Source organism: Citrus sinensis, chromosome 2, assembly GCF_022201045.2.
Source record: "Citrus sinensis cultivar Valencia sweet orange chromosome 2, DVS_A1.0, whole genome shotgun sequence".
NCBI lineage: Eukaryota > Viridiplantae > Streptophyta > Magnoliopsida > Sapindales > Rutaceae > Citrus > Citrus sinensis.
Genome location: NC_068557.1, coordinates 903,051 through 921,946, shown reverse-complemented (window position 1 = coordinate 921,946; position 18,896 = coordinate 903,051). Strand labels below are relative to the sequence as shown.

General features: G+C 35.3%; 2 protein-coding genes and 1 pseudogene across 3 annotated transcripts; 1 reads left to right on the top strand and 2 right to left on the bottom strand.

Annotated features, from left to right (window-relative positions):
• Positions 1–683: 683 nt before the first annotated feature.
• Positions 684–3,163, top strand: LOC102620614 (cyclin-dependent kinase F-4-like; annotated as a pseudogene).
• Positions 3,164–4,511: 1,348 nt separating this feature from the next.
• LOC112496093 (uncharacterized) lies at positions 4,512–6,515 on the bottom strand. Its single transcript, XM_052434589.1, has 4 exons — positions 6,368–6,515; positions 6,136–6,282; positions 5,646–5,828; positions 4,512–5,256 (listed from the first exon to the last, which is right to left on the bottom strand). Coding segments are annotated over exons 1-4 (1,014 nt in total). The 5' UTR covers positions 6,370–6,515; the 3' UTR covers positions 4,512–4,574.
• A 1,426-nt stretch (positions 6,516–7,941) lies between these two features.
• Positions 7,942–13,336, bottom strand: LOC102620791 (putative UPF0481 protein At3g02645). Of its 2 annotated transcripts, none has more exons than XM_052434588.1 (2): positions 13,321–13,336; positions 7,942–9,381 (listed from the first exon to the last, which is right to left on the bottom strand). In XM_052434588.1, the coding sequence occupies exon 2, from the start codon at positions 9,362–9,364 to the stop codon at positions 8,081–8,083; it is 1,284 nt and encodes a 427-aa protein (XP_052290548.1). In that variant the 5' UTR covers positions 9,365–9,381; positions 13,321–13,336; the 3' UTR covers positions 7,942–8,080. The 2 variants fall into 2 exon arrangements, with proteins under 2 accessions (XP_052290548.1, XP_006492693.2); XM_006492630.4 differs by lacking the exon at positions 13,321–13,336 and adding an exon at positions 9,571–9,746.
• Between the last annotated feature and the right edge of the window lie 5,560 nt (positions 13,337–18,896).

Below are 18,896 nucleotides of genomic sequence, written 5' to 3'. Positions count from 1 at the left end.
TGAAGTATGCATGTACGAATTTGAAACGTGTAACTAATTGTTAAAACTTATGTGAGATCTGACACAAGTTTATTCCTTCTTTGTTTTTCAAATCTACCATATAATGGGATGATTTTATCAAAAAAAAATTTCAAAAAAAATTCACTAAACTCCAAAATTAATTTTATCTTTTTAAAATTAATTTTAAACCTCAGAAATAATCCCAAAAGGGCTCTATGTCAAACCACATTTTAGGTGAAAATTTAAATTTGACAAAAATTTGATGTTACTTCAATTGCCAAGAAAATGGTTTTGTTGCAAGTGTCATATTGTTACAACTGACATAAAAAAGTTCTAATATTTAAAAAATAATATATTTTTTTTATTTCTCAACTTTTATGTTTATTTATGCATGACCACAACCGTATGATATTACACAACTGAGGGATTTTCATTATACATTTATAAACCCAACACTGGTCTCAAGCTCACCTTTCAATTTAGAATAGCTTTAATTTACGGTCATGATTTCCCGCCAAATTGAAACCCTGATCCAACTGTCAAAAACCGCCCACCACCATCATCAACTCCCCGCTCTATTCCTCAAAACATCACTCGATCACAACACGTACATAATCTCACGCTTCATTCTCACTTCACTTCCAATCTCACTCCACTTTACGAGATCCTTATTCAATAACGTCATGCCACCACTTTTTGCTTACAATACCCTTATAAGAGCGTACGCAAAAACCTCTTGTTCGATTGAATCAATCAAACTGTTCGATGAAATGCTAAAAACAGGGCTTAGACCTGATAATTTAACGTACCCTTTTGTTGTAAAAGCTTCTGATCAGTGTCTGTTGATTGGAGTTGGTGGGTCCGTGCATTCGTTGATTTTTAAAGTGGGTTTGCATTCGGATAAGTATATTGGGAATACCCTCCTGAGGATGTATGCTGCCTGTAAGGAAATTGATTTTGCGAAAGCACTGTTCGATGAAATGCCTGAGTGAGATGTGGTTTCTTGGAGTTCTATGATTGCGGGTTTTGTTGCTTGGTATGTTTCTTCAGTGATTTGATTTTAATTGTTTATATGTGTTATTGTTACTTGTCGTGGATTTAGAAAAAAAATAAAATATAATAAAAAACCGTTAATGTGAATAAAAGCCAAATAATTGCTGCATGAAGTTCATTAGTTAATGAGTTTGTCTAGGTGCGGTGCTTATTTTCATGTGAAGTTGTTATTATGCATTCGTTTTCTTTATTACCGTATATCCTGGTATTACATTTTTTGCATCGTTTCCTTTATTACACATTGAAGGTGTTCCATCGAATGAAGCTAGCAAATGAAAATCCAAACTCTGTCACCTTGGTAAGCTTGGTTTCTGCTTGTACCGGTCTGATCAATGTCAGGGCAGGAGAATCCATTCATTCATACGCTGTCGTTAATGGTTTGGAGCTGGATGTTGCTATAGGAACCGCCCTGGTTGAGATGTATTCCAAGTGTGGGCATGTTGAGAAAGCTTTCAAAGTTTTCAATTTAATGCGTGAGAAGAATTTGCAGTCTTGGACAATCATGATTTCTGGGCTTGCAGATAACAGCCGAGGAAATGATGCTATTTCCTTGTTTGCCAAGATGATACAAACAGTGCTAAAATCAGACAGCATTTCGTTTTCTGCAATCTTATCTTCTAAAACTTATGAAAGAAAGAGAGGGTAAAAATTTCTCTTAAGATGACGTCAGAAACTTGTGTTTCCAAGTGTTTCAAGGTCTCCATTACAGGCACCGACAGGGTTATTTTCACCGTGACCTAAAGCCTTCCAACTTGCTTGTTTCGAAAGGTGTGATCAAGATAGGGGATCTTGGAATGGTGAAGGAAATTGATTCCAATCTGCCGTGCACTGATTATGTCACAACTCGCTGGTATCGAGGTCCTGAGGTGTTGCTTTTTTCCGAGATTTATGGACCTGAAGTTGATAAGTGGGCGATGGGTGCTATTATGTTCGAGATGTTGAGTTTCGGGATTCTCTTTCCGGGGAAAAGCTCAGCTGATCAGATTTACAAAATCTGCCAACTGATTGGAAGCCCCACTAAGGACTCTTGGCCTCTTGGAATTCAACTCGCGAGCAATCTCAATTGGAAACTTCCGCAGATGGGTGGTGTGAATCTGCTAGCAGTGATGCCATCAGCTTGATTTCGTGGCTCTGTTCCTGGAATCCCTACATGAGGCCGAATGCTGCGGAAGCTTTACAACATCCTTTCTACTGGAGTTTCTATTTTGTTCCTCGATCGGTGCCGCTTCTTTACAATAATTTTGAAGCTGTCGCGTTTCCTACTGCCACAGACGCAATGCGCGGACGTTCTTTGACATATTCTCAGGAACCGACTTATGAGCAATTATGTTCATATTTCAAGTGAGATGTACAAAGGACTGACAACGATCACAGGACCATCAACTCTGCCAAGCGTATCTTCTCTATCCGATAATTGCCAAGCCCTTTCCTTTATCGATTAAGTGCAGCACAGCCATTCAAAGTCCTCAATCCACCATCCAGAATCCATGCGTACGCAGCCACTGGGACAGCCACCACCGACAGCCAACCACTGCCACTACGATCACCACTGCCACCAATGACAGAGATTAGTAATTGTAAGTAATAAATTGCAATTTTCGACTCAACATATTATATAAAAACTAAATCTGTTTTCAACTACGTAATCATTGTTTTCAAATTATACTGGGATGGAACTGGCAATCCTTTGGGAAGGTTTGCCATATGTGGAACTGTCACTTTGGACATCACGCTTTAACTAAATCTGACAGCCTCCCTTGTTCAATTATTTATTCAATTCTGCAGGTACATGATATTTCTTCTTAGTGTTTTGGCATAACAAGACTGAAAGAGAAAGATGGGTTCTGCAGAAGGAAGATAACAGCTTGAGGGGTTTTGCAGTTGGGGTTATGTAGTAGGGTTCTGTGGTGAAGTAAAAAATCGAAAGAGAAAGATGAGTTTTTTCTGTTTCTTTATTACAAGAGAAAGATGAGTTTGACACAGAGCTGGAATGCTCAAGCAAAACGATGTTGTTTTAAGAAAAATTGAAACGACCCAAAAAATTAACAAAACGGCGTCATTTTATTAAAACTTCGGGGCTTTTGACCTGGGGTTTGACCCGAGGCATCTATCAGTGCTCTTTTCTTTTTCATTTTTCTTTCTCAACGCGCATTTTCTTTTTCCATTTTCTTATTAATTAGCGCGTATGGACTACGGACCTTCAATCAAATATTCTAAGACCCCTTTAAAATATATATATTCGAAGACGCTTGCGCTATGCGTTTTCTTTTTGGGGTATTTCTATTTCTTTTAAAAAGGGAAATTTTAGATTTAAATATGCATGAGACCTTTTGATAATGGGGATCGAATATGTCAAAGTTGTTCCCATTAAAGTGAAGCTGATTCTCAATGTCAAGTGGGATAGACAAGGTATCGGATTCTTATCTTAGATTATTTAGTGGGCTGAACAAGTAAATGATGAAGGATGTAGTGTGGAGAATCTTTAACTTTTTTATCTTTACTTTGTACTTAGAATTAAAAGTTGTCTAAGAAACTAATGAAAAGAATTTAAGAATACTTGAACTTGAAGAGGGGCCAACCCATATATACACGAAGACGTGACACATATACATCACATTGGAGGGTGGGACTTGGGAGTACGGATGATGTTTTCCAATTTCCACGCTAAAAGTTCTAGTGCGACACTAATGTGTGGAGATGCATAATCATAAATAAACATAAAAGTTCGAGAAATTAAAGAAAAAAACTATTATTTTTTAAATATTAGAAACTGTTTATGTCAGTTGTAACAATATGACACTTGCAACAAAACCATTTTCTTCAATTACTTTTTTGAAATTCAAAATTTCACTAAAATGTGGTTTGTCATATAGCTCTTTAATTTGGGATTGTTTTTTAAGCTCAAAATTTTGATTTTGAAAGATAAATATTAATTTTAGTATTTTTTAAAATTATTTTTGGTAGATTAGAAAAGTAGAAAAGGAATAGCTTTACACAACTAATTTGATAATCAATTTATAAATTTTAGAAAATGAAATAAAAATTTTCTTATTACTTATGATCGGTTCAATGTAGGAGCAGTGCATTTGGCCGCGTCATAATAAAACCGATGCCAGTAGTTTTCTGGTTAATAAGTATCAATATTAATCAGAAAACTGCCGCGTCATAAAAAAACCGATGTATATGTATAATTCTAGGGCATTTTCCTTTTCACCAAAATCTAACTGCCTATATATATATATATATATATATATCTATTATATTTCTTAGCCACATCTTCCATATACCACCCCTCCCTAGATATGTATAACTCTAGATATTTTTTATTAACAAGTGGACGATTGGGCGAGTGGAGAACTTGAGTCTTTCTTCAATATTAATTGAATCGTCAAATTTTTACCGTTATGTGCTGGACTTATTGTGAAAACAGCAAAAGTGGTCGAGCTAAACAGAAACACTCACGGGTAATACAAGTGAATTCCTTCAAAGAAAATAATACATAATAAACTGTAAAAGTGAATCTACAATGCGATGAGCGAACAAACTGTTTGTATGAATGTGAGTAGAAGAAGAATAACAGCTGCAATAACAGAGATAGACGCCCATAGAGTGTTGCAATAATTTTGCTTCAAGGTTAAATAATTTTGCTTGAAGGTTGCCTTCAACTTGTGCGATTTGCAATAGGCCTGTAGATTGGCAAGAACAGCAGAATATTGGAAATGAAAGTAATATATCGCACAATCTTTACCAAGGTTGCGAAATACAGTTGGAACTGCTTCAGTGTCCCCTAGCCCGATAATTTCGTTCTGAAGGAGTAATTCCGCGTCTTTTGGCGTGCTGACAAGATAATTCATCATTAAAATATAGTCATTAAAATAGCCAGTGTAGCAATGCATATTCTCGAAAGCCAGAACATTTCTGTACAAACGCTCTGTGGTCTCATCCACCCTTAAAAATGGAATTTCTAGAATTCCCTCATTAAATTTGATGTCGAGTAGATCCTTGCTCGACCCTCGTTTAAACTTAATTCCAGCTTGGTCAAGCTTCTTTACGCTGGGAATGTTTAGATCTTTCAACGCAATAACTGCACGCGACTGGGATGGCTGAAGACAGAGTATAAGCAGATCGACAAAATGTTTGGCTTTCGAAAAGTTGATTTCTAGCAAATTCTCCTGTATTGGAAGATATCCAACAATATCATCCCTGAACCAAAAACAGGTAATTGTCATGAAGGAAATTTATCATACAAGTTTGTTTCAAACGTTGTTGTTTTGGCTAGATTAAACAAGTCGTTGGGAATGAACAATGGAAGCTGATTTTCTAGCAGCAAAATCTCATGCCTCACATCAGCATACAAAAATGATCTTCCGAATATGGGATCATCATCAGTTCTGCAATCAGGTTTATAAACTCTCAGAAAGAACTCAATGAGAAACACAGCATCCACTAAAACCATTTTTACGAAATCATCACTTTGAAGATTATGAATGGTTTCTGCATAACAACTGAGCAATTCTGCTTCCCTCTCCTTTATAAATGCAAGGAAACGTGCCATGGATACCTTTGTTCTTTGAAGAAAGCATTTTAGGTACCTTTGTTTATGCTCTTCCATGGCTTTTAGCTCTTCCTTACCATGATGGAAAGGGCCAATTGAAACCATTCTGTAGATGGAACACTTTCCAGACAAGGGAGGCAGGGTCTCCAACTTCCCACTCAAAGAATCGGCTAACTTCTTCATATCAATCGGCACATGCTCGTTCTCGTCCTCATGCGCCCTGTCATCCATATATATTCAATCAGTTGCTAATGGAAGAATAATGAAATAAATGACATTAGTATGGAAAATTCTTGGTGTGTTTCAGAAGCATTGCTCCTTTTGCAATCACTCTTTGTCTAGTATATTTTTCAATTAATCGTGATAATATTTATACACACCTGACAACTAGAGAACAATAAGAAACAATGCTCCTTGAGTACCAGAGATATATCCATCCAGATTTATAAAAAGATATGACGATCGAGTGTGCATAGATTAATCAGCTACTTAACACGTCAAAAACTGAGACAAAAGTGAATACTCACATTGCTTTTTCTGTATCCCCTGTATTAACTGTGGATGAAGAATCGGCTAGCTTCTCTATTTCGACGGGTACATGCTCGTCCTCCCTGTCATCCATGGCCAGCATTTTAATAAAAGTCCTCGGTTGAGCGAGAAGAATGATGTGTCTCCTGATTAATAAAAAGGTATGACAATCAAGTGCATATAAATCAGAAACTTAACGCATCAAAAATGAAGACTAAAATGAATACTCACATTGCTTTTCTTTGTAGCCAGTATTAATTGTGGATATGAAACACAATAACATATAAGATCGACCAGGTCCTCGTAATAAATTGGTCCATATAGTCCATATATATATAGGAGTAGTTCGAATAAATTGATATTGTACATTAATTCCTTCCTTCAGAGCATAACAATTCTCTTGTCATTTATGGAATCTCTTTCAATAAAGTCAGTAAGTGTTATCTTTCTTTATTGGTTCTCATGTAATAAGAACAAAGATTATATTGGTTGCTAGAGTCTTAGAGAAATCGGTTGACACAAAAATTTAACTTGAGAGTCAATAAGTATTAATTAAACAATTAATGGGTCCCCTAACGTACTAAATTCAGAGCAAGTAGATGAGCCGTGAGACAAGAGAATTCAAAAGCAAGCCAATAAATTCAACTTTGAATTCTTGTTACAGAAATAACATAGTTTCAAAAGCTTAAGCATAATAATAAGGATCCAATAATAGTATTAAAGTAAAGTCTTACAACGAATTTACTGCAATGAGCAATTTAGCATAGCCTAAAATGAATTACTACCATAAATTCCTGAGGAAAAAACCGTGTAATATTCTTGAACCTCATCTCAAGTTAATTAATTTAAAACTTAAAGCAGATTCGTTTCGGCTTCTCAATGAAAAAAAGGTGAAAGCATAAACATGTGTTAAGTATTATCATCGATACTTTCATCCATGGGGAAGCTGTCCCATGGAAAACAGAGGCCCTGCCCTGCTGTTGTATGTCCAAAAACAATGATTAAATATAATTATGTAAATTTACAATTTCAGATTTTAAAATATTTATTTTTCTGTTTAGCTCTTACAACTTTAAAAGTTTAACATTTTACCCCAATAATTAAATACTCGTTTTCAACTTTAACCCAAAGAGATTTACCTCTACACCATTTGACACCCCCTAAATATTTTATGAAGCATAGCGCTTCCCTGCAATCGTGTCTTTTACTTGGCAGAGATCATGTATTGAATTTTATTGCCCCGCACAACTGCTTTGCATCGAAGTCACTTCAAATCCCTTAATGTAGGGTCCTTTTCAACAGAAAGGAATAGCCAAACCAACCCAGCTGGCTGGTCTTTATCCGTCCGATCGGAGAGTGAATAATCAAATTTTCATCACTCTGTGCTGGGCCACAAAACGCTCTTGCTTTTTCTTTCAACTTTCCAGGACCCATGCTTTACGATTGCTCGACTTATCTTGCTTTTATGTTATATCATTATGTGCTTGACTTGACTTGGGGCTTACTGTAGACAAATTACTCTCTCATTTCACAGTAAAAGTTCTAACGTGATTATAAAATGTCTCCATAAAGCAACTAATTAATTATTACGAATTGTAGAATCAATACTAATACTGGTTATTCAAATATTAAAACCTTTTCATAGAATCGAATTGCTACATTATCACACTATTGCCTTTCTTTTTTATCTGCCATGCCATCCTCCATTACCGATGTCAGCTAGGTGACAATTTAAAAATTGAGGTGACAAGTGGACAATATATAGCTGCTTGACTTGTTGGAAAGGCGAGTGAAAACAGCAACAGTAACTATAGAAATCAACTGCTCTTATTTTTTATACATTCCGTGGGAGAGCTAAACAAAACAGAGGCACTAGCAAGCAATACAAATGAAATGCTCCTTAAAAACACAAAAATTGATCACAAACAGTAGAAATTAATAAATCTACAATGCAATTAGAGAAGAAACTGTTTGCGTGGCTGTGAGTAGGAGGAGAATAACAGCTGCAATTACAGAGATAGACGCCCATGGAGTGTTGAAATAATTTTGCTTCAAGGCTGCCTTCCATTTGTGCCATGGTAATTTGCGATAGGCCTGTAAATCAGTGACAACGCCAGAATATTGGAAACGACTACTATATAACGTACAGTCGCGATCAAGTTTTCCAAAAACAGTTGGAACGGTTTCAGTATTCCCTAGCCTAATAACTTCATTTTGAACGAGTAATTCTGCATCTTTCGGACAGCTGATGAGACAAGCCATCATTATAATGTAATCATTAAAATATCCCTTGTAGCCATGCATACGCTCGAAGGCTAGAAGATTTCTGTACGCACGCTCCGTGTCATCATACACCTTGAAAAATGAAATTTCCAGAATTCCTTGATTAAAATTGATGTCAAGTAGGTTTTTGGTTGACCCGGCAGCTGGTTTAAACTTGACTCCGGCTTGGTGAAGTTCCTTCATACTGGGTATGCTTTGATCTTTCAATATAATTTGAGCACGTGACTGGGATGGCTGAAGACAGAGTATAATCAGATCAAGAAAATGCTCAGCTTTGGAAAAGTGGATTTCTAGCGAATTCTCATCCAGTGGAAGAAATCCAAGTAATTGATCCCTGAACCAAAAACATGTAATTTTGACAAAGGAAATATTCTCGTAAAAGACATCTTCATAGGTTGCTGTTTTGGCTAGATCAAACAAGTCAATGAGAATGAATAATGGAAGCTGATTTTCTACCAGCAAAAAGTCATCCTGTATTTCCAAATATTTGGGTTTTTTGAAAATGCGATCATCATCAGTTCTTAAATTACTTTTATAATATCTCAGAAAAAACTCAATAAGAAAGACAGCATCCACTAAAACCATCGCTACGAACTCATCACTTCCAAGATTACAAATGGTTGCTGCATAACAATTGCGCAGTTTTGTTTCCTTTGCCTTTATAAATCCAAGGAAACTTGCCATGCTCACCTTAGTCCGTTGAAGAAAATATTTTAGGTACCTTTGTTTATGCTCTTCCATGGGTTTTAGCTCTTCCTTACCATGATGAAAAGGGCCAATTGAAACCATTTGTGGAGTAAAATGTCTTGGATTTAAACACCGCTTGGGCTCAGCAACTCTATAGATGGAACAATCTTTAGACCAGTGATGCAGGGTTTCCAACTTCTCACTCAAAGTATGCGCTAACTTCTCCATATCAATCGATACATCCTCACAGTCATCCATCTTCTGTTAATTGCTCACTGCAGAAGCAACAAATTAAAATAAATGAAATTATCAGTATATTTAGATGACAGCATTAGAAACAATTAATAACCGAAAACAATCTGCACAGCTAACTCATTTCCAGAATTAATGATTAAAGGTACATATAAGAATCTGTATCTAGAAACATCAATATTTGAAAAAAAAAAAAAAGCAGAAAAACTCACATTCCTGCTTCTGCCTGTGGCCTTCTTGCTTCACATGCCCAAACAACCCAACTTTAATTAATAAACCAAAATCCTCACCCAAAAAAAAAAAATAAAAAAAAATAATTTATTCCTTATAAAGACCAAGTGGACGACTTTGAGTCTTTATATATATAATTTTTGTCATTATGTGCTTGACTTATGGTGTTAAGAGATCCAAGTCTTTGCCTGGCCGACAAGCGCTTTCGCTTTTTCTTTCAGGGACCCATGTATACGGTTTAATTTCCTTTAATGTAATCACTTTATTTTCTGGTTTTGTGCTATAGCTTATTAACTCGCATCATTAGTAGTTTTCTTAGTCTAGAATGTTAGAATCCAGAAAAATTTGTAGAGTTTAATAGTATTATAAAATTAAATTTTAAAATTATTTTTTTGAATTTTTCCACACTTTAAAAAAATTTCTACTTTTATCATTATGTGCTTCACTTGACTTACGCTCACCGCAGACAATTTTTTCTTGGTAGGAAATTAATCTGTAATTTCACAATAACAATTTTAACTTCGATCAAAATTTCTCACCTAAAGCAACTAATTCATTATGAAAAATTTAAGGTATATCTCTTGCTAATCTCCATTTTCGACGTTAGCTCCGTGACGCATTCTAAAATTGAGATGACACATAGACAATTAATAAATTGGTCTGTCTCTTTATTTCGATAAATTAGTAAAAGGCTACGGCTATTTTAAAGGAGTTTCGTAGCTATACAATTGAAATAAAAAATAATAAAAATAAGTTATTATTTTGATTGTATAGTTATAAAGGCATGCTCTAAAGTAGAGTAATTACAACATAATCCGACCCGATTAGTAAAATCATCAAATTTTTATTATTATGGAATTGGAAAGGTGAGTGAAAACAACAGCAGTAAGTACAGAAATCAACTGCTCTGGTATATTTTTAACAATGTTAGCTAGGTGACAATTTAAAATTGAGGTGACAAGTAGACAATATATGTGTACAATGTTTGTTTCATTGATTATGTGCTTGACCTTTTGGAAAGGTGAGTGAAAACAGCAACACTAAGTACAGAAATCAATTGCTCTTATTTGTTTTTCATTCTGTGGTTGAGGTGAGCTAAAGAGAAGCACAGACAATATCCAAGCTGTGAAATGCAGAAATAAATTGATTGACAATGCAATGAGAAGAACAAACTGTTTGTGTGAATGTAAGTAGAAGGAGAACAACTGCTGCAATGACGGAGATAGATGCCCACGGAGTGTTGAAATAATTTTGCTTCAAGGTTGCCTTCCACTTGCGCCATGGTGATTTGGAGAACAGGCTTGTCGATTAGCAACAATACCAGAATATTGGAAATGAAGATAATCGATAGCGCATTCTTTATCAAGTGTAATTAAACGCTTGAAGGAGGAGAGAAAAAAAAAGTGATTTTGAGACGAAAAGTGCTTTCCAGAAGTTGTTAGGGTTGGGTTTTTGACAAAAAGATCAAATTTTCGGTCCCTGAAATGGGAGAGGAAAAACACGAACGTAGAAGATCTGGGTTTTGTGGTTGTCCGTTTTTAACCACTTGTTCTTTTAACCCTTGTTCTAATCCATGGTTAATTTTCAACCCCCAAACCCCACTCAGGGTTTGTTATGGCGTGAGATGCTCTGTAATAAATGGACTAATAACATCTAGCCCCTTGAATGTTGACAATTTCTCAAGTGGTGGTTTGGTTTCTCCATTTATATTACATAGTTCCCTAATTCAAGAATTCCTGGGCTTACATTTTTAGCGCTAAGTTGAGCAGATTCTCTTATAGGTAATGATGAATAAAGGATATGAGGCATATCTCTTGCTAAAACTAGAATCAATAGTCGATAATAATACTGGTTATTCACTTATTAAGATCTTTCACAGAATCGCAGTGATACATTATTACATTATTGCTTTTCTTTTCTCTCTGCCAGGCCATCGTCCATTACTGATGTTAGCTAGGCGACACAATTTAGAAAAGTCAAGCGACAAGTGGACAATATATGCTTACAAATGTACAATGTTTGTTTCTCAATTAATTTATTCCAATAAGCTACTAAATTATCAAGTTTTTATCATTACGTACTTGAAAAACATTAAGGGCAGAAATCAATTGCTCTTATTTCATTTACAATCTGTGTGGTTGAGCTAGACAGAAGCACCGGCAGTACAAATTTTGAAAAACATTAGAAATAAATCTACAAAGCAATTAGAGAAGAAACGGTTTGTGTGGCTGTGAGTAGAAGGAGAATAACTGCTGCAATTACGGAGAGAGATGCCCATGGAGTGTTGAAATAATTTTGCTTCAAGGTTGCCTTCCACATGTGCCATCGGAGTTTGGAATAGTCTTGTAGATCAGCAACAATTCCAGAATATTGGAAATGAAAATGATCCATTCCACAATCTTTATCAAGTTCGCGGAAAGTAGTTGCAAGTGCTTCAGTATTCCCTAGCCCAAAAATTTTGTTTCGAATGAGTAATTCTGCATCTTTTGGAGTTTTGACGAGGTCAGCCATCATTATAATAAAGTCATTAAAATATCCAGCGTAGCCATGCAATCTCTCGAAGGCAATCAGATTTCTGTACAAACGCTCCGTGGCATCATACAACGTTAGATATGGAATTTCCAGGATTCCTTGATTAAAATTGATGTCAAGCAGATTTTGGGTTGACCCTTTAGCAGCTGGTTTAAACTTGACTCCGGCTTGGTGAAGTTCCTTCAAACTGGGTATGTTTGGATCTTTCAATTCAGTTCCAGCTCGCGACTGAGAGTCAGATGGCTGAAGACAGTACAATCAGATCAAGAAAATGTTGAGCGTTGGGAAAGTGGATTTCTAATAAATTCTTCTGTATTGGTAGATGAACACCTATATAATCACCGATCAGAGGGCAACTAATTGTCATGAAGGACATATTCTTGAGGAAGCCATCACCACAGGTTTCTGTTTTGGCCAGCTTAAACAAGTCAATCAGAATGAACAATGGAAGCTGATTTTCAACCAGCCACAGGTCATGCCGTATGTTCCAATGCAATTCGGGTTTTCCAAATATGCGATCATCATCGGTTCTGAAACGAGGTTCGTAATATCTCAGAAAGAACACTATGAGAAAGAGAGCATCCACTAAAACCATTGTTACTCAATGAGAAAGAGAGCATCCACTAAAACCATTGTTACAAACTCATCGCTTCCGAGATTGTGAATTGTTTCAGCATAACAATCGCGCAATTCTGCTTCCTTATCCTTTATATGTGTAAGAAAACGTGTCATGCATACCTCGGTTCGTTGAAGAAAGCATTTAAGGTATCTTCGTTTATGCTCTTCCATGGGTTGTAGCTCTTCCTTACCATGATGAAAAGGGCCAATTGAAACCATTTGCGGAGTGTAATGACTCGGATTTAAACGCCGCCTGGGCTCAGCAACTCTGTAGATGGAACACTCTTTAGACAAGGGAGGCAGGGTCTCCAACTTCCCACTCAAAGAATCGGCCAACTTCTTCATATCAACCGATACATCCATCTTCTGATAAAATATTGCTCGCTGCACCAGCAACAAATTAAAATAAATGAAATTATTCAGATAATTTAGATAACTGCATCAAAAACAATTAACAACCGCAAATAATCTGCAGAGCTGACTCATTTTCAGAATTAATGATTAAAGGAAAATATAAGAATATGTATCTTGAAACGTCAATATTAAATGGAAAAAAAGGAAGAACAAGAAGAACGACTCACATTCCTGCTTCTGCCTATCGGCTTTGTGCTTCACATACCCAAACAACCCACTTTTAAAATTGAAAAACAAAAGCCCTCAACCAAAAAATAAATGAATAATATTCAAAATAACTTATTCCTTATAAAGACCAAGTGGACGACTTATATATATATATATATATAAAAGTGCTTTCGTCGGAAAACTTTATGATTGCTTTAATAAAACAAGTTGGATCGCAGTTGGTTCTTTTTAAATAGCTTTACCGAGTTTGGTTATTAGATTCTTTGAAAATAAATGGATAGATCTGCTTTGGAACGTGGTTAATCAAATTTTAGACTTGATATGGTACGTAGCGTTGTTATCTGAGGAATCGCTCCTGCTCAGTTATTTTAGAGCAGATCTTTAATAGCGCTTTGGACCAGTAGCCCGTATCCTCGAGTATTCCAGCTGATATACTAAATCAATTTTACTTTACCATATAATAATTAAATTCTTTAAACGCGGTTGTCAGATTTTAAATATTTTACCAAATCTTTATTAATTTCTTTAGCAAGCCTAGCAACACATACATCTAAAGGCTTGGGTACAAACACAGTACCAGATCCGGTTCCCGAAAATGGTGCTCTGAAGGAATGGAGGGAGAAAAGAAGGTTTACAACTGAGGATCGAGATCTGGTCTCTTTGCCTCAGAGGAATGTACAATTTATATGGCAGATTTGATACGGATCAGTCTGCAATGCATGCATGAAATTAAATTGCTTTAAAATAAATTGCAGAAATTTAAAGTTCAGAAATTTAAACTTGCTTTAAAAATATTTACATTTATTTCTTTTGATCTGGCAGCTTTAAGAGATTACAAGAGAGATTCCAGAAAAATTCTGAAGACAAGGAACTTAACCGATGATAGGAAAATTCCTTGAATACAAAAAACTTCTTTTGTCTCAGGAGAGAAAGAAGAGAGAGAGAGAGAGTCGGAAGAGAGGAAGAAGAGAGGAGAAGTTTTTAGAGAGAAGGGAGAGAAGAAGAGAAATGAAAAACCTGAGGAGTCTAAGTCTTCCTCTTGGTTTTTATAGAAACATTTTAAACTGTTCACTGTAGCGGAGTTTTAAGTGCACAGTAAACTTTGGAAATTGGCACTGTAGACTGTAGCGGAACTTTAAGTGCACAGTAAACTTTGGAAATTGGCACTGTAGCGGTGCTGTTGCTTTGTACAAAATACAAAATACACCCCGGGTGAAGAGACATGTGCGCTCTCACTTGTGTCCAGGGGACCACCCGAATATTTTTTTTTAAAGTAAATAATCAAATAATTATTTACAATGCTTTACTGGAGAGAAAATTCCGAAACAGTCATCTTCATTATCGTCTCCAAGAGAAATGAATGGTTCTTCATCAAATGGCTCTTCATCTTCTTCTTCTTCTTCAGAGGTGTCAGCTACTGAAGACTTTGATCTGGAGGTAAGGAGTTGTTCCATGACTTTGAAGTATTCATCTTCAGTTTTGGCACTAGCCAGGAGAGATTGGGCTTTGGATTTTTGGGTTAGGAAGGTTTGTTGGACTTTGGAGTCTTTAATGGTTTGTGGTAGAAAGCCTTTTGAACAAAGCCAATTTTTGATGAGGGATTCAGTCAATTTGGTTTGTTCATCGAATTTTGACCACCACTTGACTTTGAAAGTTCTTTGTATGATGAGTTGTTTTTCATGAGTATGAAATCTGAAATTCCACATCCATACCCATGGGAGGAAGAAATTAGTACAAAAACAGAGGAATGGAGAAAACCGTTTCTCTGAATCTGATGGGGAATAATGGGTTTTGAAAAGGTTTAAACAATGAGTGGCATTTGGAGTTAGGATTTGTGGTGTTGGACCAAAAAAATTCCACCACTGTTGGAACCAATTTGGAAGACTTTGGACGGTTATTTTTGAATTGAAGAAAAATAACCATGAATGGGACCTTTTTGGGTTTTGTAAGAAAAATGTGTTGAACCAAGCTTGCTGGTAGTCCCAATAGGAATAGGCCAGGCAGTGTGGTAAACGCATTTGAAAACTTGGAGGGAATGTTTTGAATTTGTGGAGTTGGTCACCCCACTGGTTTGGGCTTAAAACTTTTAAAATAGTGGCCGTGGAGTAGGCCGGCTCTGAATGGGTTTCACTGAGAAAGAAATGTTTAAATTTTACAGACTCAGTGGCTTCTAAAATGCTTTGATAATAAGGCTGGGGTTTTGTTAAATCCCATGGTTTAAAAAACCAGCCTTTAGGAAAAAACTTTGAGATTGCTTGGAAAGGATCAGTGTGGTAAAATTCATCTTCCATAGTTAAAACATTTTGAAAATGAGTTTTATCATACCAATCGGAAGTTTTATTTGAAGCTGTTGGCTGGGAAAGAACAATCTGAGAAGATGAACTTTCACCAGAAAGAACAACAGTTTGGCTTTGGGAAGAAGACTTTGTAATTTCTTTAGAAATTGGTTTTTCTTCCTCAGGGATCTGAGAAAGGGCTTTAGATTTTGAGATGCCTTGTAAGGCAAGCATAAGCTCAGGGGACTTTGTAATAGATTCCATCCACTCTTTGACTTGTTGTTCAGAGGAGATGGATTTGTACTGGGTTCCTTGATTTTCTTCAACCAATTCAATCCAGGATTTAATGGGTATGGCTGAAGAAAGTAATTTTTCTTTAGAGGGAGTAGATTGAGGTTCTTTGGAGGTTTTTGTAGGTTCGGTATCTTTGAGAATAGCTTTACCTTTGTCTTTTTTCTTCGGCGGCATTATCTGCTTTGCAAAAATTCTCTGGTTAGAAAATCAGGAATAAAATTTGTATCTCCTTTAATGAATTCAATATCAAAATCAAAAACACTTAAAATGGCTTGCCATCGTGCAAAAATTTGTTTTGATGCAATGTTTTGAACATCTTTTTCTAAAACATGTTTTGCAGCTTTGCAATCAATTCTAAGTAGAAATTTTTTATTTAATAAATCATGTTGGAATTTTGAAATGCATAAAACAATGGAAAGAATTTCTTTTTTGATGGTTGAATAATGTTTTTGGCATTCATTCCAATGTGCAGAAACATATTGAACTATCTGTTCCTTATCAATATCTTTTTGCTTTAATATTCCTCCATAACCTAAATCAGATGCATCAGTTTTAACAATTTTAGGTAAAGCAGGATTTGCAAGAAATAAGCATGGGATGCTTTTTACAGAATTCTTTATAAGTCTAACTACTTTAGTATGCTCATCGGTCCAGGAAACAAGATTCTTTTTTAACCTATCATGCAAAGGTTTGGACATCCTATTGATATTTGGACAGAAATCAAGAACATAATTTAGACTTCCTAGAAATCTTTGTAATTGAGTTTTATCAAGGATTTTATCAGGAAACTTGTCTGCAAAAGCAAGAGAACGCTCAATAGGGGTAATGGTTCCTTTGGAAATATGGTGACCTAAGAACCTGATCTTTGTATGAAACAAAGAGACTTTAGACTTAGAGATTGCTAAACCAGCTTTTTTGGTAGCAAGGTAAAAGGTCTTTAGATGTTTAAAATGTTGGTCGATGGTTTGAGAAAAAATCAAAACATCATCGATATAAACAATGCAAAAATCAGAATAAGGGTTATAAATGTCATTCATAATTCTTTGAAATTCTGAAGGCGCATTTTTCAACCCAAATGGCATAACAATCCACTCATACTGTCCAAAAGGAACAGTAAAAGCAGTTTTATAACGGTCTTTTGGATGAATTTGAATTTGCCAAAAACCCGATTTCATGTCAAATTTGGAAAATATGAAAGCAGAATGCAGTTTTTGAAGCAAATCCTTTTTGTTAGGTATTGGGTACCTAATCCATTTTAATGCTTTATTAAGGGGTTTATAATTTATGACTAATCTTGGTACTCCTCTTTCAATTTCAGAATTTTTGTTTACATAAAAAGCGGCACAAGACCATGAGGATCTAGATTTTACAATGAGTCCTTTAGACTCCAAGTCTTTTATTTCAGTTCTACAATGTTGTTCCAAATCCATATTCATTTGGATTGGACGAGCTTTAGTAGGTATATGTTTTTCATCAAAAGAATTCTCGTAAGACAAATCTACCAAATGTTGTTTCCTATTCCAAAAGGCTGAAGGTAGATCGGCACAAATTTCTTTCTCAATTAGATCTTTAAAATCAGAGATTTTCTTTTGGATGAAATCATTTTGTAATTGGCTTTCTATTCTTTTTAAACTTAAATCCTTTTGTAAAAACATTAAATCACTTTGTCTTGATCGGAGAAGATTGTTGATTTGATTCTGATAGACAGAACATGCTTTAACAATATTCAAATTTCTTGTTTTTGGCTTTTCAATAAATGGGAAAACAAACCTTTTGACTTTTGCTTTAAAAGATATACTATCATAATTGACAGTATAAGGAGTGATAAGGTTTATAAAATGGGTTCCTAAAATGACAGCATGGTGTATGTCATTTGTAAGAACAAAAGAAGTTTTAAATTCAAAACCATTGTTATGAATTGAAGCTTCGACTTTAGAATTTACATTAAGCTTTGAATTGTTGGCGGCAGAAAGTCTTTCTTTTGTTTTCTCATGAAATCTTTTGGGGACAATGTCCTCTCTTATGCAATTTAAATCGGCACCAGTGTCAAAAAGGGCAATGGCGTCAATTGCAAAATCATCAGAAAAAATCAAAGTGATTTTAATCAAATACTTTCTCATGGTGATCTATTTTAAAGCAAATAGAAAATCATTTGGTATAGACTCAATGTTTTCTAAATTATGGTCAATATTATCACCATCATTAGGATTTGACTCATTATCTGAGCTATCCTGTAAATGCTTTGGTAAAAGGAGTTGGATAGTTTCAGAATCACTTTTTTGTTTTTCTTTTAAATCTTTTATTTCAAGTTTAATGTCTTTGATTTCTTTTTGAATATCTTGAATTGTGGGTGTTGACTTCTTTGTTTTCTTTTTATCCAAAATCTGAGTAAGATGATAAGATTTTTTTTTAACAATTGGGACTTTAAAAGTTTCGGCTTTATTAAAATCCAAAGTTTTTAGAAGTTTATCAAGATATTCTTTTTGAAGATTCGGATAAGAAATATGCTTTACAAGTTCAAAAAAAGTTTCTTGGTCTTTAGTCAAAACATTGATTTTCTTTAAAAATGAATCAGATTCAGATTCGCTACTGCTAGATGCAGAGTCATCTGAGTCAAATAGCTCATCAACTTGATATGGATCATTGTCTCCTGACATAGAAGACTCGGAATCAGAAGACTCGATAAGAAGAGGGGCTAATTTAGAAAAGATCTCATCATCAAGGTCAAGCTCATGAAGTTTTTTGTTCATTCTGCAATATTTTGCAGTATGACCTTTTATGCCACACTTGTGACATATAGCTTCTCTGTAATTGAAAGGAGTGTTTGGTTTGGCTTTAAACTCTTTTTTAGAGAATTTGGGTTTCTTATAAGGTCTCGAAGGTTTCTTATAAGGAAGTTCTCTAAAATTACGAAAGGGTTTCCTAAAATTTTTAGATTTGTAATGTTTCCTGCGAGGTTTAGTAGAACACTCACCATTACAATCTTTGGAGATAGAAGTTTTAAA

What these genes read in the sequence shown, in the direction of transcription:
- LOC112496093 (XM_052434589.1), bottom strand. An exon ending in GGGGATACAGAAAAAGCAAT is followed by an intron (nt 5,829 to 6,135) that starts GTGAGTATTCAC and finishes TATGGATGACAG; the next exon opens with GGCGCATGAGGACGAGAACG. An exon ending in ATGGAAGAGCATAAACAAAG is followed by an intron (nt 5,257 to 5,645) that starts GTACCTAAAATG and finishes TTTTTGGTTCAG; the next exon opens with GGATGATATTGTTGGATATC.
- LOC102620791 (XM_052434588.1), bottom strand. Translation starts at nt 9,364, where the DNA reads ATGGATGACTGTGAGGATGTATCGATTGATATGGAGAAGTTAGCGCAT.